This window comes from Nuphar pumila, chromosome 5 (genome assembly GCF_984573655.1).
Source record: "Nuphar pumila chromosome 5, dmNupPumi1.hap1.1, whole genome shotgun sequence".
Classification (NCBI taxonomy): domain Eukaryota; kingdom Viridiplantae; phylum Streptophyta; class Magnoliopsida; order Nymphaeales; family Nymphaeaceae; genus Nuphar; species Nuphar pumila.
Window position 1 is genome coordinate 21,788,764 of NC_143253.1, and position 20,354 is coordinate 21,809,117.

General features: G+C 35.8%; 1 protein-coding gene across 2 annotated transcripts; it reads right to left on the reverse strand.

Annotated features, from left to right (window-relative positions):
* Window positions 1-1,551: 1,551 nt before the first annotated feature.
* Window positions 1,552-17,126, reverse strand: LOC149837077 (ubiquinone biosynthesis protein COQ4 homolog, mitochondrial-like). 2 transcript variants are annotated; one of them, XM_090007230.1, is made up of 3 exons: window positions 16,986-17,126; window positions 3,271-3,462; window positions 1,552-2,245 (listed from the first exon to the last, which is right to left on the reverse strand). In XM_090007230.1, the coding sequence occupies exons 2-3, from the start codon at window positions 3,451-3,453 to the stop codon at window positions 1,745-1,747; spliced, it is 684 nt and encodes a 227-aa protein (XP_089863356.1). In that variant the 5' UTR covers window positions 3,454-3,462; window positions 16,986-17,126; the 3' UTR covers window positions 1,552-1,744. The 2 variants fall into 2 exon arrangements, with proteins under 2 accessions (XP_089863356.1, XP_089863357.1); XM_090007231.1 differs by having other exon boundaries at window positions 3,271-3,467.
* Window positions 17,127-20,354: the final 3,228 nt, after the last annotated feature.

The following is a 20,354-nucleotide window of genomic DNA, read 5'->3' on the forward strand; positions in this document are numbered from 1 at the left end:
CAAAACCCTACGTATGAAATGAAAATATTGCGGGTATAGTTGGTGTCGTACTAGTAGGTAGAGAAATAATGGTTTTTGCAAGGATGTGCAAAATATTGATTTGCCAAAGGGGTAAAGTGGGTTTAAGAATTTTGTCCTGGTTTTGAATGAAAAAGGGAATTTTAAGATGAGTTTTCGTAAAAAAAAAAAAAAAAGAGGCGTTACAAGTTAAATGTCTTATTTTCATCTTCCCAAATGGAAATTATGCTAGTCCCAAACATAACAGATTTTTCTGTTCTTGGCGGCACCATTAGAGAACTCTCTGGTGCAGATGTGCACACGGTAGAATGCGCAACCTCGTTTGTGCATTAATCTCTCTCTCTCTCTCTCTCTCTCTCTCTCTCTCTCTCTCTCTCTCTCTCTCTCTCTCTCTCAATTTTTGGGAAATCAAGGGGGTTTCCCTTGGACTAAAAAAAACTGAACAATCTGGGGATAATATTGGCTACCCTCAAGTGTACCGTATGCTCTATTAAAATCACTTCAATTTTTTTGCCTTATAGATTTCATCTACATGGTTTGTTTAGTTAAAACAAGTTTTAGTTCCCTGATTGCGTTATATAAATAGATTTTTCAAGAGCTTGAACATTAAACAGTGCATGATGCATCAAAATCATGTTTTTACATCAAAACCACTTAATTCAAAGTGTGTTTTTTAAGAAAATGGACCATGTTGAATACTTCTGTTGGGTCAAATTAATCAAATAAAGCTTGCACCTATGAATTTCAACTAGAGAGTGCGGTACTCAAGAGTTTAGCCAATATTTTCCCATCTGTCTGTCCACGTTACCCAATCTCTGGAAATGCACAAATAGATTGAACTCTGCTCATTGGCTGAGAACCAAAAATTTGACAAAAATAATTTCAGATCCATCACCAAAAGGCCATCAGGTTCTCAACCTGATGTCTGCGCCAAACAGTGCAAGTAAAGCCAGATCCGCTTGCAACATAGTATAACAATGATCTTGTGAATACAGATCCTCAATCAGGGCCAGTTTGTTTCACTCAAAATTGTGGGAAAATGGATGGTTGAAATGAAAACCCAGCCCACCATTTTCCATTGGAAACGCTCTCCTAAGGAAATGCCTTCAGACCTGCGCCCTCTTACCATGCCCCACCTTGTAATGTAGGGGCATCGCGAATTTCGGGTAGCTCAGGCTTGTGATACCATACATGGGTTACTTTTGCTGGATAGTGTGGCGCTTTCAGTGTGATGTTGCTAGTGTTGCAAATGCAAGATATATGTAAATATTAAATAATAAAACTAAAGAAGCAAGTTCTCATGACAAACACTAGAAAACATATAGAAAATTAATGAAAACTGCACTGAAAATATTCATCTCGATCTGGTTTTAACATGAATTCATGTAATAACAATGGAATATTTATCTGAATTTGGGAACCATGTGATAATGTTGTACTATTGCCAGTACTGTAAACTCTTTGGCAATTGCACTTTTGAGCTCTATTATTAACGGTTAATAAGGCTATTATTGTAAGGCAATGTAATCTTAGAAAGGTTTGTTTTCTAAATATATGAATCACAACTTCCCTCATCTTTCTGTAGAACATGGCATTTCTCCTTTGACCAAGTGAAGCAAACATTAAACAAATATTACAGCCTTTCAGTCCTCGAAATCCACTTGGCCAATTTCTTCTCAGGCAACACGGAACAACAACAAAATTTACAAAATAAAAGTTAATTAAATCAATTTAGAAGTGTAGGGTCTGTTGCAGGAATGATGCCCCATTTCCTCCTCACATCTTCCAAATCCTCATGGAAATGCTTCTCGTAGTATACAGACATCAGATCCGTGCAGTTTATTCCTGAGCGCAATGCCCAAGGGAAGTAGTGACTAAAGAAGAGATCACGTTGCTTTCCATTGAACCTCATTGACCCACCAAACACAGAGAGCAAACACATAGGAAGAAGCATCTGCTCGAACTCCACCACCTTGAGTGCAGTCTCTCCAATCAAGTTTGTAGGAAGCTTGAACAACACATGCCAGAAGTCATGAACCTCACGAGCACGTATAGCTACATAGGCTAGCTCTTCGGTTTCCATGAATCGAACAGGGGGCCTGTCATCTGGCGAGAAGTTTCTTGTTCCCATGAAATTTGCATATGCTGCACCAAATGTGTGTGGAGGCAAATCCCATGCATGAGCAACACTTGCAGATATAACACGAGGCTTGTCTGCAAGTACTTCCTGAAAGGGCAAATTTAAGTAAAAACAATAAAAAACAAGATGCTAATATTAGTTAATACTCTCTCTCTCTCGTGGTTGCAAGGAAACAATTAAGGTTGTGTTTACAATCTCCACAAATTGGCTGATTTGCACTGCCTGTAGTTGCAAGTTTTGACTGGCATCAGCATGAGGCATGTTTGGCTACAAAGGATTTCCAAATGGCATTGTATATCCACAGAACGTATTCATTGCAGTGGAAAGCAAAGGTCAAGTGCTAACGCTTTTTATAATGCTTATTACTGAAAATATCTCCTTAGGATCCAAATGATCGGTTTGAATACTATAATTGATCTTGCCCTTCTAGATGTTACATAAGAGGATGGCTGAGGACATTCACAGCCAAGGCACCTAGTAGGCCATAAATTAATGATCCATCAGTGGTGATTGTTAATGGTATCAGCTTTCATGATTAAAAAGCAAAAATTACTGGGTTACCTTGGCCTGTACTTTGCCATGAGTACACCTTATAGATCAAACAAGATTTGAGAATGGACAAAAATTAATGGAACAAATGATTACCTGCAAGCAATAGCATAAATGGGCATCAATTGATGCATTTGTTTGTACTTTTGATTGATTAATATTGATTTGGTCACACTATGAACTCTACTGATATTTCCTCTAGACTCTTTTCCATCACAAAGACGAGGAAAAACAATCCAATGAAAATATCTTGTTTTCTTTCCCAAATGGACAAATCATTGTGGGAAAAAATCACTCCAGAAAATGGCAGTCTGCACAATCTAATAACACAAGACCTTTTTAACCTCAAACTTTTAAGTAATTGTAGACCCAAAATCGATGCAAGTATGGTCTGCCTTAAAAATCAGGATGCAACATGCATCATCAAAGACATAGAATTAAATGCAACAGTGACCAACGACCCACAATTCAAAATAATTCCTGAAAATCAAACAAATTTTTGCCCTAAATAAGCCCGGTTATACAAGAACCAAATGGATAATAAATAACAGCATGGAACTTACTCTGCCTTCTGGGCTTCTTTTCATACGTTCAAGAACCTTATGGAAAGCTGGCTTTCCTGTTGTCTCTCCCAAGCAGGCAATCAGGTCTGCTCTTCTTGGGTTTAATAGTGCACCAACAGCTGAACCAACAGCCACAGCTGCCTGCTGCCATCCCTTGAGAGGGATGTGTGCACCTCCATTCATCTTAATGCACTTCACTTCCAACATACAGCATATCAGTAGCAAGAATTGAGGAAAAGAAGTATGGACAATGGGAAAAAAGAAAAACAAAATCCAAGAGTAAGTCACTAACCTCCAAACAACAATAACCAAATAAAAGCTAAGCTATAAGCTTGGTTGATGATGTGACTCTTTTTACCTTTATCATGTTCAGTGCAATGGTGGTAAAAAGAAAAACAAAATCCAAGAGTAAGTCACTAACCTCCAAACAACAATAACCAAATAAAAGCTAAGCTAGAAGCTTGGTTGATGATGTGACTCTTTTTACCTTTATTATGTTCAGTGCAATGGTGGTTAAACATAAAAAAGGAAGGAGGTCCTCCTAAGGAGTCAGAGTTTAATGGAGATTCAAAGGCTTCTCTAAGCTCGGACTCGCCTCACCTCGCCTAGACTCGAGTTACCAGCACAATCTACTTGGACATGAACAACCAAATCATGATTTGGATAGAAAACCCCTGGTGCTAAGCACCACACTTAACAAATAGCAATTTTAGTTTCAATAAGAAGGGTATTTTAGTAAGCTCTGGAGGATACAAGCTAACTCGTGTATTAGAAGATTTGGACTAGCCTAACTGCAGGAGTTACCATGTGTTATTGCTGACATTATGTTTATCCTATTCATGTCTGTGGGTCAATACATGGAAGAATTTTAGCACACCACCCAAATCTATAGATAAAATGAATCATCCATTGATGATCCTCAACCCTACTTATTATAACTCATCTTAAGACCTGACTTACATTGGTATTTTCTGCCCATTTTCAATATCGATCACTGGGATTATGCCCAAACAAGACCCCCCCCCCCCCCCCATGCAATTGTAATTGCCATAATAACAATTTATTTTAGTTATTTAATATTTCATTCATAATTTCCTATGTCTGTAGTGCAATTAAGGGCAAGTAAATAATTTTTTAAGTAAAAGCAACACGCACAAACAACTGAAAATTCTATGAAAAATGAAGCACTTTAACTATTTAAAACATGGAGAAGCTAAATGTAAATTCACCACATAGCTAGGTGCCTATGTGTAAATCACCTCTAAATATATTTGGTAGCATAGCATTTTATAAGTATCCACTAAACTTTCGATAGAGATTACTGGGATAATATTGCCTACCCTTGGCTATATTGTACCCTCTGGTAGAAAGCGCCTATTTCTTCACATTATGATGCTTTGTTTTTTGTGGATTAATCCCTAAGGATAAGATCTATATGGTTTGTTATTCACGGTTGATTTTATCCAAAACCCTGTAAAACCTAACGCAATTACTTCAACTTCAGTTTTTTTTAGGCATTTCACCAAACAGGTTGTGGTCATCAAGTTCTCATCGGTTCTCTTTTCATGGTTGAAGATAAACATGGATTTATTGTAGATGGAAACACGCAATTTCATGAATACAATGGATAAAAGAGCAAATTATAAAGTAGAAATAGATTTCATAGGCAAATCTTGAGAATAGAATTGGTTCCCACCATTTATATTCAAAAGAAGGCAAGCAAATCGAGAAGGAAAAACAAGAAAATGCAATGCGTACATGGAAAAATGATCTCCTCCACCTGCAAAAAAACCCTTGTGCCGTGAATGAATGAATGAATCTCTCTCTCTCTCTCTCTCTCTCTCTCTCTCTCTCTCTATATATATATATATATATATATATATATATATATATATATATATATATATATATATATATATATAATGTTGTGAAAAGCATTGAGGCACAGTGAAGCGTTCCACCAACGTATGAGGCAAGGCATAAGCCTCAAAAATATATTTTTAAAAACTTAAAAAATCTTTAGAAAAATATCTAAAAATACAAGTAAATTTAAAAATGCTTTATTGACAAAACAACAACCAATAAGAAATAGAAAATCTCAAATAAAAACCAAAAAATATGAGAATAACATGTAAAAGTAACATTAATGCAACAACTTGATCTATGTAAGTATCTAACAAATAAAATATGAGCATTCAATGAAAATTTAAGTAACAAAATCACTAACAATCAAATTCCTCAACATCATGTCATCATCATACAATGCATATTACTACCTTAAAGTCTCAAAACCCATGAATAAAAAAATTTATAATAAATGAAAGCTTCAATTTAATTTCTACATTTCACTAACCATCTAAAGAAAATAAGACCACATTCATTTATGATATTTTTCTTAAACTAATTACATTTATTGTTGAGTTTTTTAATCAAATTGTTCCACATATGGTTATCATCTTTTGGAAAGAAATTTATTAATTTTTTGAGAAAAAAAAAAGAATCACATTATGGGCAGTTTTCTTTGCTATTTGCAGTTGGAAGGACTAAGAAGAGCAAGAAGAAAAATGAGAAGAAAGGAAGAAGAAGAACAAAAGAAGAAAAGAGAGGAGGGAAGAAAAAGAAGAGAGAGACACACCCCTTCTTCCTTCTTTCGGCAGAGAGAGAGAAAGACAAGGGGAGTGCCCTAAAGGGGTCAAAGTCCCCTAATTTGGGTCAAATGGGGTCAAAGCCCCCACTTAACCTAAATTACTTGAGGCACAAGCGCACGCCTCACCAAAGGTGCGCTATTCACAACATTGTATATACATATATGGCAATGGTTTGTATCCAGTTCGGAGCTAGGTAAACCAAATCCAACACAATAGTCAGATATTGGGTCGGATTGGAACCAAATCTTGTTGGCTCCACAATATTATTGGACTCGGTTCGGATTTACTTTAATTGGATCTGGACTCTGGAGTCATATTTGGACTTGGATGAATATGGCATATCCCAATTCCACGTCTGAGTATGGTACATACTATATGTACGTTTACATGAAATCAGGTCAGATCAGACTTTGAGTCAAACTCAGATTCAAATACTGGAACTGAATACAGGTTGATTATCAATCAGATATGATCATATGATTTTGTTTACCAGACCCGGCTAAATGAGCTCAAATTCGATTGGATTTATGCCCGAACCTAAACAGTTTATTTCTCTACTTCTTAGGCTGAAAACTGGTAGGATATGGGTTGAATTAAAGTCAGTCCACATTCACTTCACCTTTATAAGATGGCTTATACGGATTGGAACTTTATCTGCTACAAACGTTTGTAGGTATGAGATGGCTTTTATTTCATGAAACTAACCTTACAGATGTGATTTATATGTTTTTTTAGTGAGAATTAGCTCTTAGATCGTTTCATTACTATAAGTGGGCAGGTTTTTATAAGGCTTAAAAAATGAAAGGCCTATGATATGAAATACTTTCTTGGGTCATAAAATCATGTTCTTCCATAAAAAAACATGATTCAAAAGTTAATCCCCATTATTTTGGTCATGTTGAATCCATCTATAAAATCTGATTTGATCAGAACTTGTGCCCTGGAGATCCAGAGGTGTTTGTAACTACAAGAGTTTGTAGCAAATATTTTCCCATATACTTCAGTTATAGATCGGCACCATTTAGAAAACCAATGCCACTTTCATGCTACTCATTTCTTACATAGATACGATGCATGGCAAACCCAGGATACCATAAAAAACAATCATCGTTTTGTCTAATTCTTAAAGTGGATTTTGTCGTAGGCCCAAATACCAAACCAAGTGGACCTTTCTATGTCAAGGTCGACTAGACATTCTGAAAGTCAAATAAAGTGCACATAAAGCCCATTACTCTAATTTTGATACAGTTCAGCCCTAATGTAATGATGACATTGTATTGTAATGGGTGCAAATGTATACAATTAAGATTAAGTTTCATAATTAAATATAAGAAATGCAAATTAGAAATTGATAGAAACCTCGAATGAGTTTCACATAAATTTACAAACTATGATTATTTGAAAATAATTGAGAAATAGTTAACTAGGAAAACTGAAAATAATAGGAACTTATAATATACAAATAATGTTCATCAAAACTATCACCTATCAACTCTTCTCATTTCTTTATAAATGAAATTAATAGTGATATAATTACATCATATCATGAATCACTCTACTAGATAAGATCCTACATGTGGATTAACTACAATGATCAGTTTTGATCCCATAATTGGATCACATCTGAACATGACCTAGACCGATGAGTTGCATTTTGTGCCTCCTTTGTTCTGTGGTGTTCCTCGTAGACCTGCACACACTACGCTCTTCTCGAGTTGATCCTGGACCTATCAGTGGATCTGTGGGAGAATTAGGATCACTTTGTCCATCTAGATTCACATCAGAGTTTTCAACCTCAAGATCATTATTTTTGGCTATTTTATACATGTCATGCATTATCGTCTTCTGGTTTGAGACAATTCGACTCTGATGTATTGAGTTGAACAAGATATTATGGGTATAGACCATAGTCACATGTATCGTTAAAGGTAATTTCTCGGCGAGGGTATTTCTCGAAGAGATTTTCAAAATTTGATAAATCTCGGGAATATCTCAAGAGTTTAAAAAATTGAAAAAATATACATAACAACAAAAAAGCTAAGAGAATAATAAATTTTGCATTATTTTTCTTCCAAAAATATAAGGAAACATGTTGTAAAGGTTTTAAAATATAAAAGAAACAAGAAAATAGGAAATGCAAAAATTTAAAAAAAAGAGAGTTTTTCCCCAAAAATATTGCGATAATATCACGATAATATCGTGATATTTTGTCTTCTAGCAATATTTTGACAATATTGCGACATATTACCTTTAATATTGGCTACCATAAAATATCAGTATTTCTCACGATATTTTCAAAATATCGCTCATATCGGTGACAGTGGTATAGACTAAACACTGAAAATTATGAAATTTATCAATCTTTAGGCAACTAGATCAAGTCTATATCATTTACTAACCTCATGAAAACTTTAAATGGATCAAACTTGTATAAACTCGATTTTTCATACATCCCAATATAAAATCATTATGGACATAGGCAAACTACGAGCAAATCATCCTCGACAAAGTTAGCGTCACAACAACTTTTATCAACACAAGACTTATAAAGCATAGTTTTCTCAAAGATCAAAGATATAAGACAACAACTTGGTTTTCTCAAGCATATTTATAGGATATGGCAATGAAATAAAAAATATTTCAAAATAGCGCCAATATTTGTTGTGTATATCTAAATTATAGTTTCAGAACGCTTGCAGGTTGGACCCATTTTGGTCACACCAAACCATGCCCTGGTTTTAATGGGTCTAAGGTAGAATTCCTCCAAACCCAAACCGATTTGACCTTTGAGACAAGGGTTGGGCTACAGATGTCAACAATAGCATTTGGTAAGCCAAAACCATGTCCGATTATAATCGGATGTGAATATGGTTTTGATCTTTTGCTACCCAATCCAATGGATATCTGGATTTGATGGATATATGAATCAGATCACATATTAGTTTGTTTTTCATCATTCGAATCTGAATCCATTTAGCCAACATTTGATTAGTTGGATCTGGTATTTGGCCACATTCGATCCAAATCCAAGCCGTTTACATCCCAAGGTAGGACTATAGTAACAAAAGTTTAAATCGGCAATTTCTCAGCTGTGAATTTCTTGTGAGATTTTCAAAAACTTTATTTTTCTCAAGTTTTTATTGGCAAAATCTCAGGAAAGAATAAATAAATAAATAACTTCTCAAAAAAATAAAAAATCAAATCAAATCAAATTGATTACACAATTAAATTTTACATGCAAAGAAAAAATAAAATCTATTTTGAATTCCAATAATCATATCTAGGATGTATCAACCCTCAACCATCAAATATGTAGGAACAGTCATCTATAAAGCATAAAATCCAAATATCAGTTATCAAGTATTAAAACAAAAAGAAAATGATCACAACAAACGAAACATAATAAAGTTCCAATCTTACTGCATCTCCTAGTAAGGGAATTGGTAACATGAAAAAAAAAGACAATTTATCCAGGAATATGACAATAATATCTACAAAGTAAAATCACAAAATTTTTAACTAGGAACTGTCCCATGTGCCAGAAAATAATGCACATGTTAAAATGTATCTCCAAAACCTTGTTGTAAGTATATATATATACTTATATACATAGAGATACGTATACATATATAAATATATATATATATTTATACACTTTTTATTTTCTTACCCGAAAAGGGTATTCTTGTAATTTCCTATCTTGCGCATATTCCATTTGGAATATGCTGTAATTTTCCTTTTTATTTTTTATTTTTTATTTTTCATAAAGATGCATTGGGGGTCCCCCAATAGAGTCGTTGGGGGGGGGGGGCAACGGTCACAAATGTGACCGTTGGGGGCTCCCCAACGACTCCTTTGGGAGCCCCCCTTTGCACCTCCTTGCTTTTGTATAAATAGGGGTGTTTCCCCTTGTTATTGTTAAAGCTTGAGAGTCTCAAGCATTTACTCATTTTTATGAAATACATGCATTATTGCATGTTTGCTACTGGAGTGCTGTGCGATCGTAGAATGCCATTGCGGTTGAAGGGAAAGTTTTATAGGACGACTATTAGACCCGCTTTACTATATGGTACGGAATGTTGGGCTGCCAAGAGACATCATATTCAAAAATGAGTGTAGCTGAGATGCGGATGCTTAGATGGATGTGTGGAAATACAATAAAAGATAAGATTCGGAACGAAGAGATACGTAAGAAGGTAGGTGTTGCACCCATTGAGAATAAGATGCGAGAGAATCGTTTACGGTGGTTTGGACATATTCGGCGAAGGCCTAATGATGCTCCAGTTAGAAGGTTGGAGAAATGGGAAAATATATTAGTTAAAAGAGGTAGGGGTAGGCCTAGGAAGACTTGGATGGAGATGATAGGAAAGGATATGAATGCTTTGAACCTCACCGAGGACATGGCGTTGGATAGAAATGATTGGAGGAAAAGGATTCATGTGGAAGACCCAAAATGAATTTCTTTTTTGGTTCATATCGCTGACCCCAATTGTTTTGGGATGAAGGCGTAGTTGTTGTTGTTGTATTGCATGTTTGCTACTTTTACGCTTTTTGCGTATTTTGTTCAAGTGTTGTGAGAGTGTCTTCGTGCACTTCTTTTATAAAGTATTTATGCTTGTATGTGTATTGTCTCTTCATAGACATTTTCACATGGTATCAGAGCTTGGTTGGTGATAGAGGATTGTGGGATTCTCTTCTTTTCAAGTACCTCAAAAAGCGTGCCTTCGGATCTTTGGAGGTTGAAGTGGTGGATCTTGCTTCTCAAATATTTTAGAAGAATCTTGCGCAAGCTAGCATTTGAAATATTGTGTTGGTATGTCATTTCTCCCTTTCTCTTTACTTCATAATGGGCGAAAAAGAGTCTCATTTTACTCTTGGCTTCAAATTAAATGGGTCCAACTATCATGTTTGGGCCGAAAACATGGAGGCTCACATAAAAGGGAAGGGGCTATGGGGTTATGTGCAAGGCACAATTCCGGAACCGGAACCCAAAATAACTGTGGTAAACGGAAGTGAAATCAAGATTCTTGAAGGAGAAGAAAAGGTTAAAGCTCTTGAAGAGTATTCTAAGAAGCACGATGAATGAGAAATGAAGAATTTCAAGATTCTTTCTTGGTTCTTTTCATCCGTTGAAACTAAGATTAATGCCAACATCATTAAGTTCAAAAAGGCATTGGAAGTTTGGCATTATCTTGAGAAAATGTATACATCGAGGGATCTATCTCATAAGTATTATCTTCAAAAGAAGGCTCTCTCTCTTACTCAAGATGAAATGACTATTAGGGAATATTTTGTTGATCTTTCCTCCATTTGGGATGAGCTTGCCATGCTTGAACCAAAATGAAGTGGAGAGGCAATTGAACTCCGTCACAAGCAACTTGAAGAAGATCGGTTCTTCAATTTTTTGAATGGGCTAAGGCTCGAATTTGAGCAAATAAGGTCTTCTCTTCTATCCTCATTTACTCCTCCCTCTCTTGAAGATGTACTCACCAAATTAAGTGGTGAGGAGACTCGTATGGATTTATGTAAACAAGGATCAAGTGTTCTTGTGGTTCCTTGTAATCATGAAGAAAGCAATGAGGTCAATGTCGTATCAAGACCCGGGAACAATGTAAAAACCTATCGTCCCCCTCATTTTAAACCACAAAATCAAGGTGAAAATGGTGAGCAAAGAGAAAAAAGGGACTATAGCAAAATTATTTGTCATTTTTGTAAAAAACCCGGACATATCAAACCCATATGTCCCAAATGGAAAAAGTTTCTCGCAATGGCTACCACCAGTGTACCACAAAAGGAGGAGGCATCATCAAGTGGGTCACTCTCTATAAATCAAATAGTGGAAGCCCTTCAACCTCTCCTCAAGGGAGCTACCTCCGGTGCCGCCGTGTCTACCTCATCTTTTCCAGGTAAAGTCTCTTGGCTTTTGGACTCCGGTGCATCTTTTCATATGTCCCCAAACATGTTTTTACTTTCCGATTTCTCAAAAAATGTTTCTCCCTCTTTTGTTTCCACTGCAGATGGAACCTCTCTTGAAATTAAAGGAATAGGTAATTTTGAAACTCAAGATTTTTTATTTCAAAAATTAAATTTATACATAAACTAAACTTAAGCCTTCTCTCTGTTTCTCAACTCTCGGACCATGATTGCGATATTAAATTCTCTTGTGATAAATGTTTAATACAGGATCGTCGATCCGGGAAATTGATTGAGGAAGGCTTTAGAAAAGAAGACTTATACTATATGGAATTTCTTCAAGTTCCAAAATCTTTTTGTAATGTGGCCCAAAACAAAGATATAAATGTGTGGCACAAAAGACTTGATCATCCTAATATCACCAAGTTGTCTTATTTACATTTTGCAAAAGACCTATGTAAAAGTTCATTTTCTTGTAATGATTGTATTCTCGGAAAAATGCAAAGTTTACCTTTTGAGCAAAGAACTATGTTCTCTTCTAAAACTTTTGAAATTGTTCATTCGGATGTTTGGGGACCCGCACCTGTTGATTCAAAAGGAGACTTCTCTTATTATGTCATTTTTGTGGATAATTTTTCCAGATATTCGTGGATCTATTTTCTTAAGTTCAAACATGAAGTTTTTTCGTGTTTTAAAACCTTTCATTCAATGATCAAAAATCAATTCAACAGTAATATAAAGATATTTAGGATTGATTCTGGAGGGGAATATCTCTTCAATCAATTTAAAGTATATCTTGAGGATCATGGAATTGTGCAACAAAGGTCTTGTCCTAAAACTCCTCAACAGAATGGGTTGGCCGAAAGAAAACATAGGCACATCATTGAGACCACTAGGACCCTTCTTATTTCCCAAAATATTCCTAAAAACTTTTGGGCAAAAGCAACTCTTGCTTCTGTTTATCTGATAAATCGCTTACCATCTAGGATATTAGGAAAAATATCCCCTTTTGAGATTTTATATAAACTTGAACTTGATTATAGTAGGTTACGAGTTTTTGGGTGTAAGTGTTTTATACTTACGGATAAGAATGGCAAACTCTCTCCTAAGGCTATCCCTTGCGCCTTTCTTGGATATTCCGAAACTCAAAAAGGGTTTCGTTGTTATGATCTTCGTGATGATAAGTTATATGTCTCTAGAAATGTAACTTTTTTAGAAAATGAAAGTGGCTTTGAAAAAAATGTTTCTCAACAAGAAAATTTTGATTATTCCTTCCTATTTGACTTATTGTCTAGTAATGATGATATATCTAGTGATGATGATGTATCATCAAACCATGATGAGAAAAATGATGGTGACGTTCATGAACATAACTCACTCAATGAACAAGAAAGTAGAATTTCAAGTGATCCAATAACCTACTCTCGTAGAAACCAAGATACCTTTAGAAGTACTATTGACCAATATAGTGAGCTTGTTCCTACTCTCGATCACCGAAGATCTGAAAGGAATAGGAGACCTCCAACTCGTTTTGTTTCTTTCTCACCCCGATATAGTGTCTTAGTGTCATTCACTCTTATTTTGAACCAAGGAATTTTGAAGAAGCTAAAAAATGTATAGAATGGCAAGAAGCTATGCAAAATGAACTTAATGCCCTTAAAAAGGCTAAAACTTGGGATTTCCAAACTCTACCCATAGGAAAGAAAACTATAGGTTGTCGATGGGTTTTTAAGGTTAGAACTAAGAGCGACAGATCTCTGGAAAGGTATAAAGCTCGCTTAGTTGCAAAAGGGTATGGGCAAGAGTATGAAATTGATTATGAAGAAACTTTTGCTCCTGTAGCCCGAATGGTTACAGTTAGATGTCTTATTACTATTGCATCTATTAAAAATTAAAATATTTTTCAAATGGATGTGAAAAATGCTTTTTTAAATGGTGATCTTAACGAAGAAGTATATATGGATGCTCCACCAGGCATGAAGATTCATAAAGATAAAGTTTTTCGTCTTTGAAAGGCCCTCTATGGTTTGAAACAGGCCCCCAAAGCCTGGTATGACAGGTTTACCAGTGTAATGCTGGAAAATGGTTTTTCCCATGGTTGCCAGTTGAGGAAGAGGGAGCGGGAAGCGGGAGCGGGAAGCGAGGCACTTTCAAAATTTTAGTAAGCGGGGAAGCGGGGGACCACTTAGGAGCGATTCGGGAAGTGTCTCGGAAGCGACCTAGGAAGCGTCTCGGAAGCGACATAGGAAGCGTCTCGGAAGCGAGGGGGAAGCGAAAAAAATAAAAATAAAAAATAAAAAATACAAAAAAATTAAAAAAAACAGGGGAAGCGTGGGGGAAGCGAGGGGGAAGCGTGCTTCCCATTAAAGAGAAGTGCGTCCCCCATTAAAGGGAAACGCGTCCCCCATTAAAGGGAAGCGTGCTTCCCAAAAAAGGGGGACGCGCTTCCCAAAAAAGGGGGACGCTTCCCCCCACGCTTCGGAAGCGCGACGTTCCGCGCTTCCCCTTTTAGCTAGGCGCTTCCGGTAACTCTGGTTTTTCCTCATGTTATACTGACACTGCTCTATTTACTAGAAAATCTAATGCAAGGATTGTGATACTATTACTCTATGTTGATGACATGTTAATTACAGGCGATGATGGGTATTAAGTCCGTCTTGACTTCAAAATTTGAGATGTCAGACTTGGGTTTTCTGACATATTTTCTTGGAATTGAGGTTGCCTATTCGCAACGTGGTTATTTTCTATCACAGTCTAAACTTGCTTGTGAGATTATTGACAGATCAGGAATTTCTGATGACAAAGTATGCGAAACTCCTGAAGTTGTGGGAGCAAAAATGAAGATTGGTGACGGTGTTCCTCTAACCGATCTTACTCCTTACAGGCAGTTGGTAGGTTCTTTAATGTACCTTAGCATTACTCGACCTGATTTGTCACATGCTATTCACATCGCCAGTCAATTTCAGCACGCTCCCACAACCGTTCATATGAGTGATGTCATTCGCATCATCAGATATTTGAAGGGAACAATGAATAAGGGAGTATTTCTATCTTCTTCTTCTGAATTAAAATTACTTGCTTATACTGACTCAGATTGGGGAGGTGACCCTAGTAATCGTCACTCCACCACTGGCTTTTGTGTTTTCTTAGGTGAGTCTTTGATCTCATGGCGATGCAAAAAGCAACATAGGGTCTCTCTGTCATCCACTGAAGCCGAATATAGAGCCATGGCATCTACCACCATGAAAATTGTATGGATTCGACGCCTTTTGGAAGATATGGGAGTACTTATCAGAGAACCAACAAAGCTATGCTGTGACAATAAAAGTGCAATTTATATTGCCAAGAATCACACCTTTCACGAGCGAACAAAACATATAGAAATGGACTGCCATTATGTCAGAGAAGAATATTTGAACAAGGTCATTGATCTACCATACGTGACGTCTGAGTATCAACTTGCAGACTTCTTCACAAAAGCTCTATGTTCGCCCAGATTTCATTTCCTTCTGAAAAACTTGCGGTTATCGCACCGTAAGTTTGAGGGGGGGTGTTAAAATGTATCTCCAAAACCTTGTTATAAGTATAAATATATATACTTATATACATAGAGATACGTATACATATAATATATTATATGTATATGTATCTCTATATATATAAATATATATATATATTTATACACTTTTTATTTTCTTACCCGAAAAGGGTATTCTTGTAATTTCCTATCTTGCGCATATTCCATTTGGAATATGCTGTAATTTTCCTTTTTATTTTTTTGTATTTCATTTTTTAGTTTTTATTTTTCATAAAGATGCATTGGGGTCCCCCAATAGAGTCATTGGGGGGGGGGGGGGGGCAACGGTCACAAATGTGACCGTTGGGGGCTCCCCAACGACTCCTTTGGGATCCCCCCTTTGCACCTCCTTGCTTTTGTATAAATAGGGGTGTTTCCCCTTGTTATTGTTAAAGCTTGAGAGTCTCAAGCATTTGCTCCTTTTTATGAAATACATGCATTATTGCATGTTTGCTACTTTTAGGCTTTTTGCGTATTTTGTTCAAGTGTTGTGAGAGTATCTTCGTGCACTTCTTTTATAAAGTATTTATGCTTGTATGCGTATTGTCTCTTCATAGACATTTTCACAGCACACTCCTCAAAATATTACTGCTGAACTTGATCGTTGTGATAAGAGAACAACAGCATATGTTCTAGACCATTTTACTTATACCAATAGGTCCGGCACAGTGGCATAGAATCGATTTATAACTTTAGAAAACCATAACCATGTCGATCCACAGCGGCATAGAATTGATCTATAACACATATTTTTGCAAATGCAGCGTGTCAAAACGACAGTGGGTAAAAGGCTTTTTCTGAAGGAATTTCAATGTAATTACAGAGAGGTGATAATCCGACCAACAAGCAGCACATCCATGGATGAGAAAGTGGGGTCATGGACAAGGTGTTGCTATATGTATTCTGAAATGAGAAATATGAATTACCCAAGATCATATGAAACGGATGGAGTCATGGACAAGGTCTTGGTCTTTGTTCGTTCAAAAAAAATATACGGGACATATGAGGTGTTTGTTTGACATGAAATTAGCTGCTGAATCATTAAAGAAAAGGTGAACAAAAAGAAAATCAACAGAAAGCTGTTTGAGATGATGATTGAGATAATAAATGTTTTCTCCTTATTGATTTATTATATATAATAATAGATTTAAGTATATTACTTCTTGAATGAGATGTTCTGCTATCTAGAGTATGTTGCTCTTCTTCCCTATGGGTTGGGGATTTTCAATACACATGTAGTGTTGAAAATTGAAATATACAAGAATATATTGACTATGAGATGTGAAGTTAGGATACTGTTAATAATAGAATTTACTCCTTTTTATCCTTGACAAAAGTCAGTTTTGGGCTTTGATTGCAGGCTCTAAAAGATCTATACGTTCATCTCTCTTCTCCCAAAAAACTCCCAACTCCCTCAAACCCAGATAACCACCTCCGACACCCTCCTCCCAAACGCATCCGTATTGTGGCCATCCTCCAACCCCACCACAAACCATTCACATTCACAAAATCTGAGAGAAAGGGGGTTTCTGCCGTTGAGAGAGAGAGAGAGGGTGGGGGGGCAGAATTGGACTCACAGGTCAGTCACGGCACCGCTGCCGAAGCCTCACGCTGCCGGAAAATATCAACTCGTCACCGGCAATCTGAGCTCCAATGGGCTATTCCGTCGTTCCGTCTGAGAGAGGCAGAGAAAGGGAGAAAAAGAAAGGGGGAGGAGCGTCTTTCGTTGGAGAAAAAAATACATAAACAAAACACAAGTTAATATTCCGAGGTTTTATACTTCTCGCGATATTATCGCGACAGTTAGTCAAAAACGATAATTTCAAAGTTTTTTATTTATCGCGAAAATAATGGAGTTTTTGTCTTTTAATGAATTTCTTGCACAACAAATTCATATTTCTCGCTAGATTTGTCAGAACCGCCTTACTGCTGAAATATATAATAAAATATGTATATTATATGTTATATATTTATATAAATAATATATATAATATAATATATACACATGGGCTTAGTCAGGCCACGGGCCAGCCCGGTTCGGGCCAAGCCAGGGCCACGGGCCGGCCTGGTTCGGGCCAAGCCCTCCCAGTGGCAGGTTGAGCTGGGTCAAGCCTGCCCGCGGGCTTTCGGGCCCATTGTCTACCTTTCAGTACTTCAAGAACCAATGTTGTAAGTATTGTTGCCAATCATCCATACGGAAAATTACCTGAATTGGCTAATTTTCAAAAAAAAAAAATGAAAAATAGTTGAAGTAGTATTTTTAATATCTTTTACCAACTTGTTTGATAGGAGCTGTTAGTGCACGTGACTTTGTGTTGGGACGTTGTAAGTTCAAAACCCCATAGTACCTTGTATAACTGGTAGGGTTTGCTAGCTTGCCTATCACAAAAAAGTATTTTAATATGTTTTGACGCATATCTTTCTGTTGTTAAAAGTTGGTCGATTGAAAACGATTCAGCTCTGAATCGGAATTGCCTGATTCCTTTACTCGATTTGAAAATCAATTCAGGGTTAAGAATATTCTTACAAACAAATTTCCGTGGACATCTGATGGCCTAAAAAGACTCTCAAAATTGTCCTCTTTGTGCATTGACTCTGGGCAACTGTAAAAAGATTTCTGGGTCTTGGTGCCTTTCTAATCTTTTTTGTCCTTCGGGGGATTTGGGATTTGATTTGAGTACCTAAATACCAAGCATTTTTTTTTTAACTTTCCAAGGACTCAAGGGCATAAGAATTGGTAGGAGCGAGTGGGGACGTGAAAGATTTTGGTGTTCCAAATGTTTTCCAAAAATAAAGAAACACAAAAAACAAGACTTGAATAGTTGGGAGAAGGTAATGGTGGTGGTGGTGATGAATCAATAGATTTTTAGATATCTTCCTAATTGTTCAATTCGTTAATCTATCATTTTATAAGTTTTTCTCTCTATAAGCAAGTAGCATTTTTTTTTTTTTGAAAAATGATCATATTGTACCAAAAAAATGATGTGTTTTCCCAAATGCCTCAAAATTTTTGAAATCCACCCACTGTCCAAAACCTCAAATATATAATTTTTTATAACCTTTTTACCCTTCACGCAATCTAGCATCACGGAGTTCGCATGATATATTGTTTCGCCCATCGGCTAAGGCAAAACTTCACTTAAATATATATTCGCACATATTTTTTGCGCTCCTCAAGAATTGGGCAAAAATTATGTTATTTATGTGGTATGCTTTGTTAATCATAAAATCGTGAATACCTTAAAAAAATTGTATATTTTATACCAAAGTTGCAGGACATCACGTAAACATCATTTCTTCTTTATTTAACCGTCACTTAAATGTATGTTCGCACCTATTTTTTGCAGTCATTATGAAGCGCACAAATATAACTTATGTGAACTTGCTTATGATCGTAACTTCACAAATATCATTAAAAAATCATATAATTTATACCAAAATCGTTAGAGACTGTGCGAATCTCCTTTCTCCTTTCTTTCACTGTTAGCTAAATGTATGTCCGTACCTATTTTTTTTAGGTCTTTACAAAGCATACAAATAAAACTTATATGAACCTCCTTATGATCCTAACTTCGCAAATAATGTAGTAAAATCACATATTTTATACCAAAAGTTGTGGGAAATCATGTAAACCTCCCTTCTTCTTTCTTTAACCGTCACTTAAATATATGTTTGCATAATTTTTTGCAATTTTTATGAAGCACACAAATATAACTTATGTGAACCTTCTTATGATCATAACTTCATAAATGCCTTAGTAAAATAACATATTTTATAAAAAGATCACATATCTAATTATGCAGAGAGACGCACTAACTACGCATATAACACAGTAAGACTGCATATCTAAACATATGATGTTCTTTAATGTGTGTATTTTCCTACTAGAACAAATGTGAGTCTTTGGGGGTATAAAAGGTGATTGTTTGTACCCCAAGGTTATTTTTGCATATTCTAAGGTTTCTTTGTGGTCCCCAACTTTCTTGATCTTTCGCAAAAAAATTAGTGACTTTTTTGGCAATATTTTCTTGCCATTTTTACCTAGCACTTCATTGTTGCATTCTTCATATTCATCAACAGTAAGTTTTTTCGGTAAGCACATTCTTAACAATGAGTTTTTTTGGTAAACACGGTATTTCTGACGAGTTTTTCGATAACCCTTTTTCTCAATGTTTATAAAATACCGATAACACTGAGCTTACATATTTCAACATTTTTCTCTATTGTTGCATCTTCTATCGTGTATCTCTCTTTAGCCTTCATGCAGAAAAATATGTCTACAATCAATACATTGAAAAATGTAAGAAGTTATAGCAGTTTCAGTTTACCTTCCTAAATGTTGGGTTTTATTGACACAACAAAATAGTGGTTAAATTGTTTAATTTAATGGCTTAAGGCTCTTACTTCTACAGTGAGACAACGAGTTAACCACACTTTGGTGATGGCTATAATTCCTTTCATCTTCTAATGCTTGGAGTCATTGCACCCTTTTTTCTTATTTAATATAATTAAATATTGTTTGATAATTTTTAAGCATGTTTTTTAGTTTAGCCTTTCTAGAATGCTTAATTTTCTTTATGTTGTTTTGTATGCAATGGTGTTGTTGCTGGTGTAGTAATGGCAACTACGACTAATAATTTATTCTCATTGATGAATAAATTTTATATATTTTTTTGTTTTGTGTATACTTTAATGTCAAAGGTTGGATTTTCTATTGATACTTTTTTATGACATGGTTTTGCTTGTCAAGGTGGTAATTTTATATCTATTACAAGATATCTTTTTGAAACTTAAAGACTATCTATTATAAGAAAGGTTTTATGAGTTACTTGGCTTATGTTACAGATAGAGTTTACAGGGTTTAACATAATATGGTAAATGAGAAGTTTGTGTCTAAGAAGCCTACACCCACATCGTTAGTTAGTGTTGAAATACAACAAGAATTG

Bases quoted from the DNA above. Each gene is read 5' to 3' on its own strand.
- LOC149837077 (XM_090007230.1), bottom strand. From the start codon at position 3,453: ATGAATGGAGGTGCACACATCCCTCTCAAGGGATGGCAGCAGGCAGCT. The intron at 2,246-3,270 runs GTAAGTTCCATG...TTGCCCTTTCAG, and splicing joins AAAGAAGCCCAGAAGGCAGA to GAAGTACTTGCAGACAAGCC.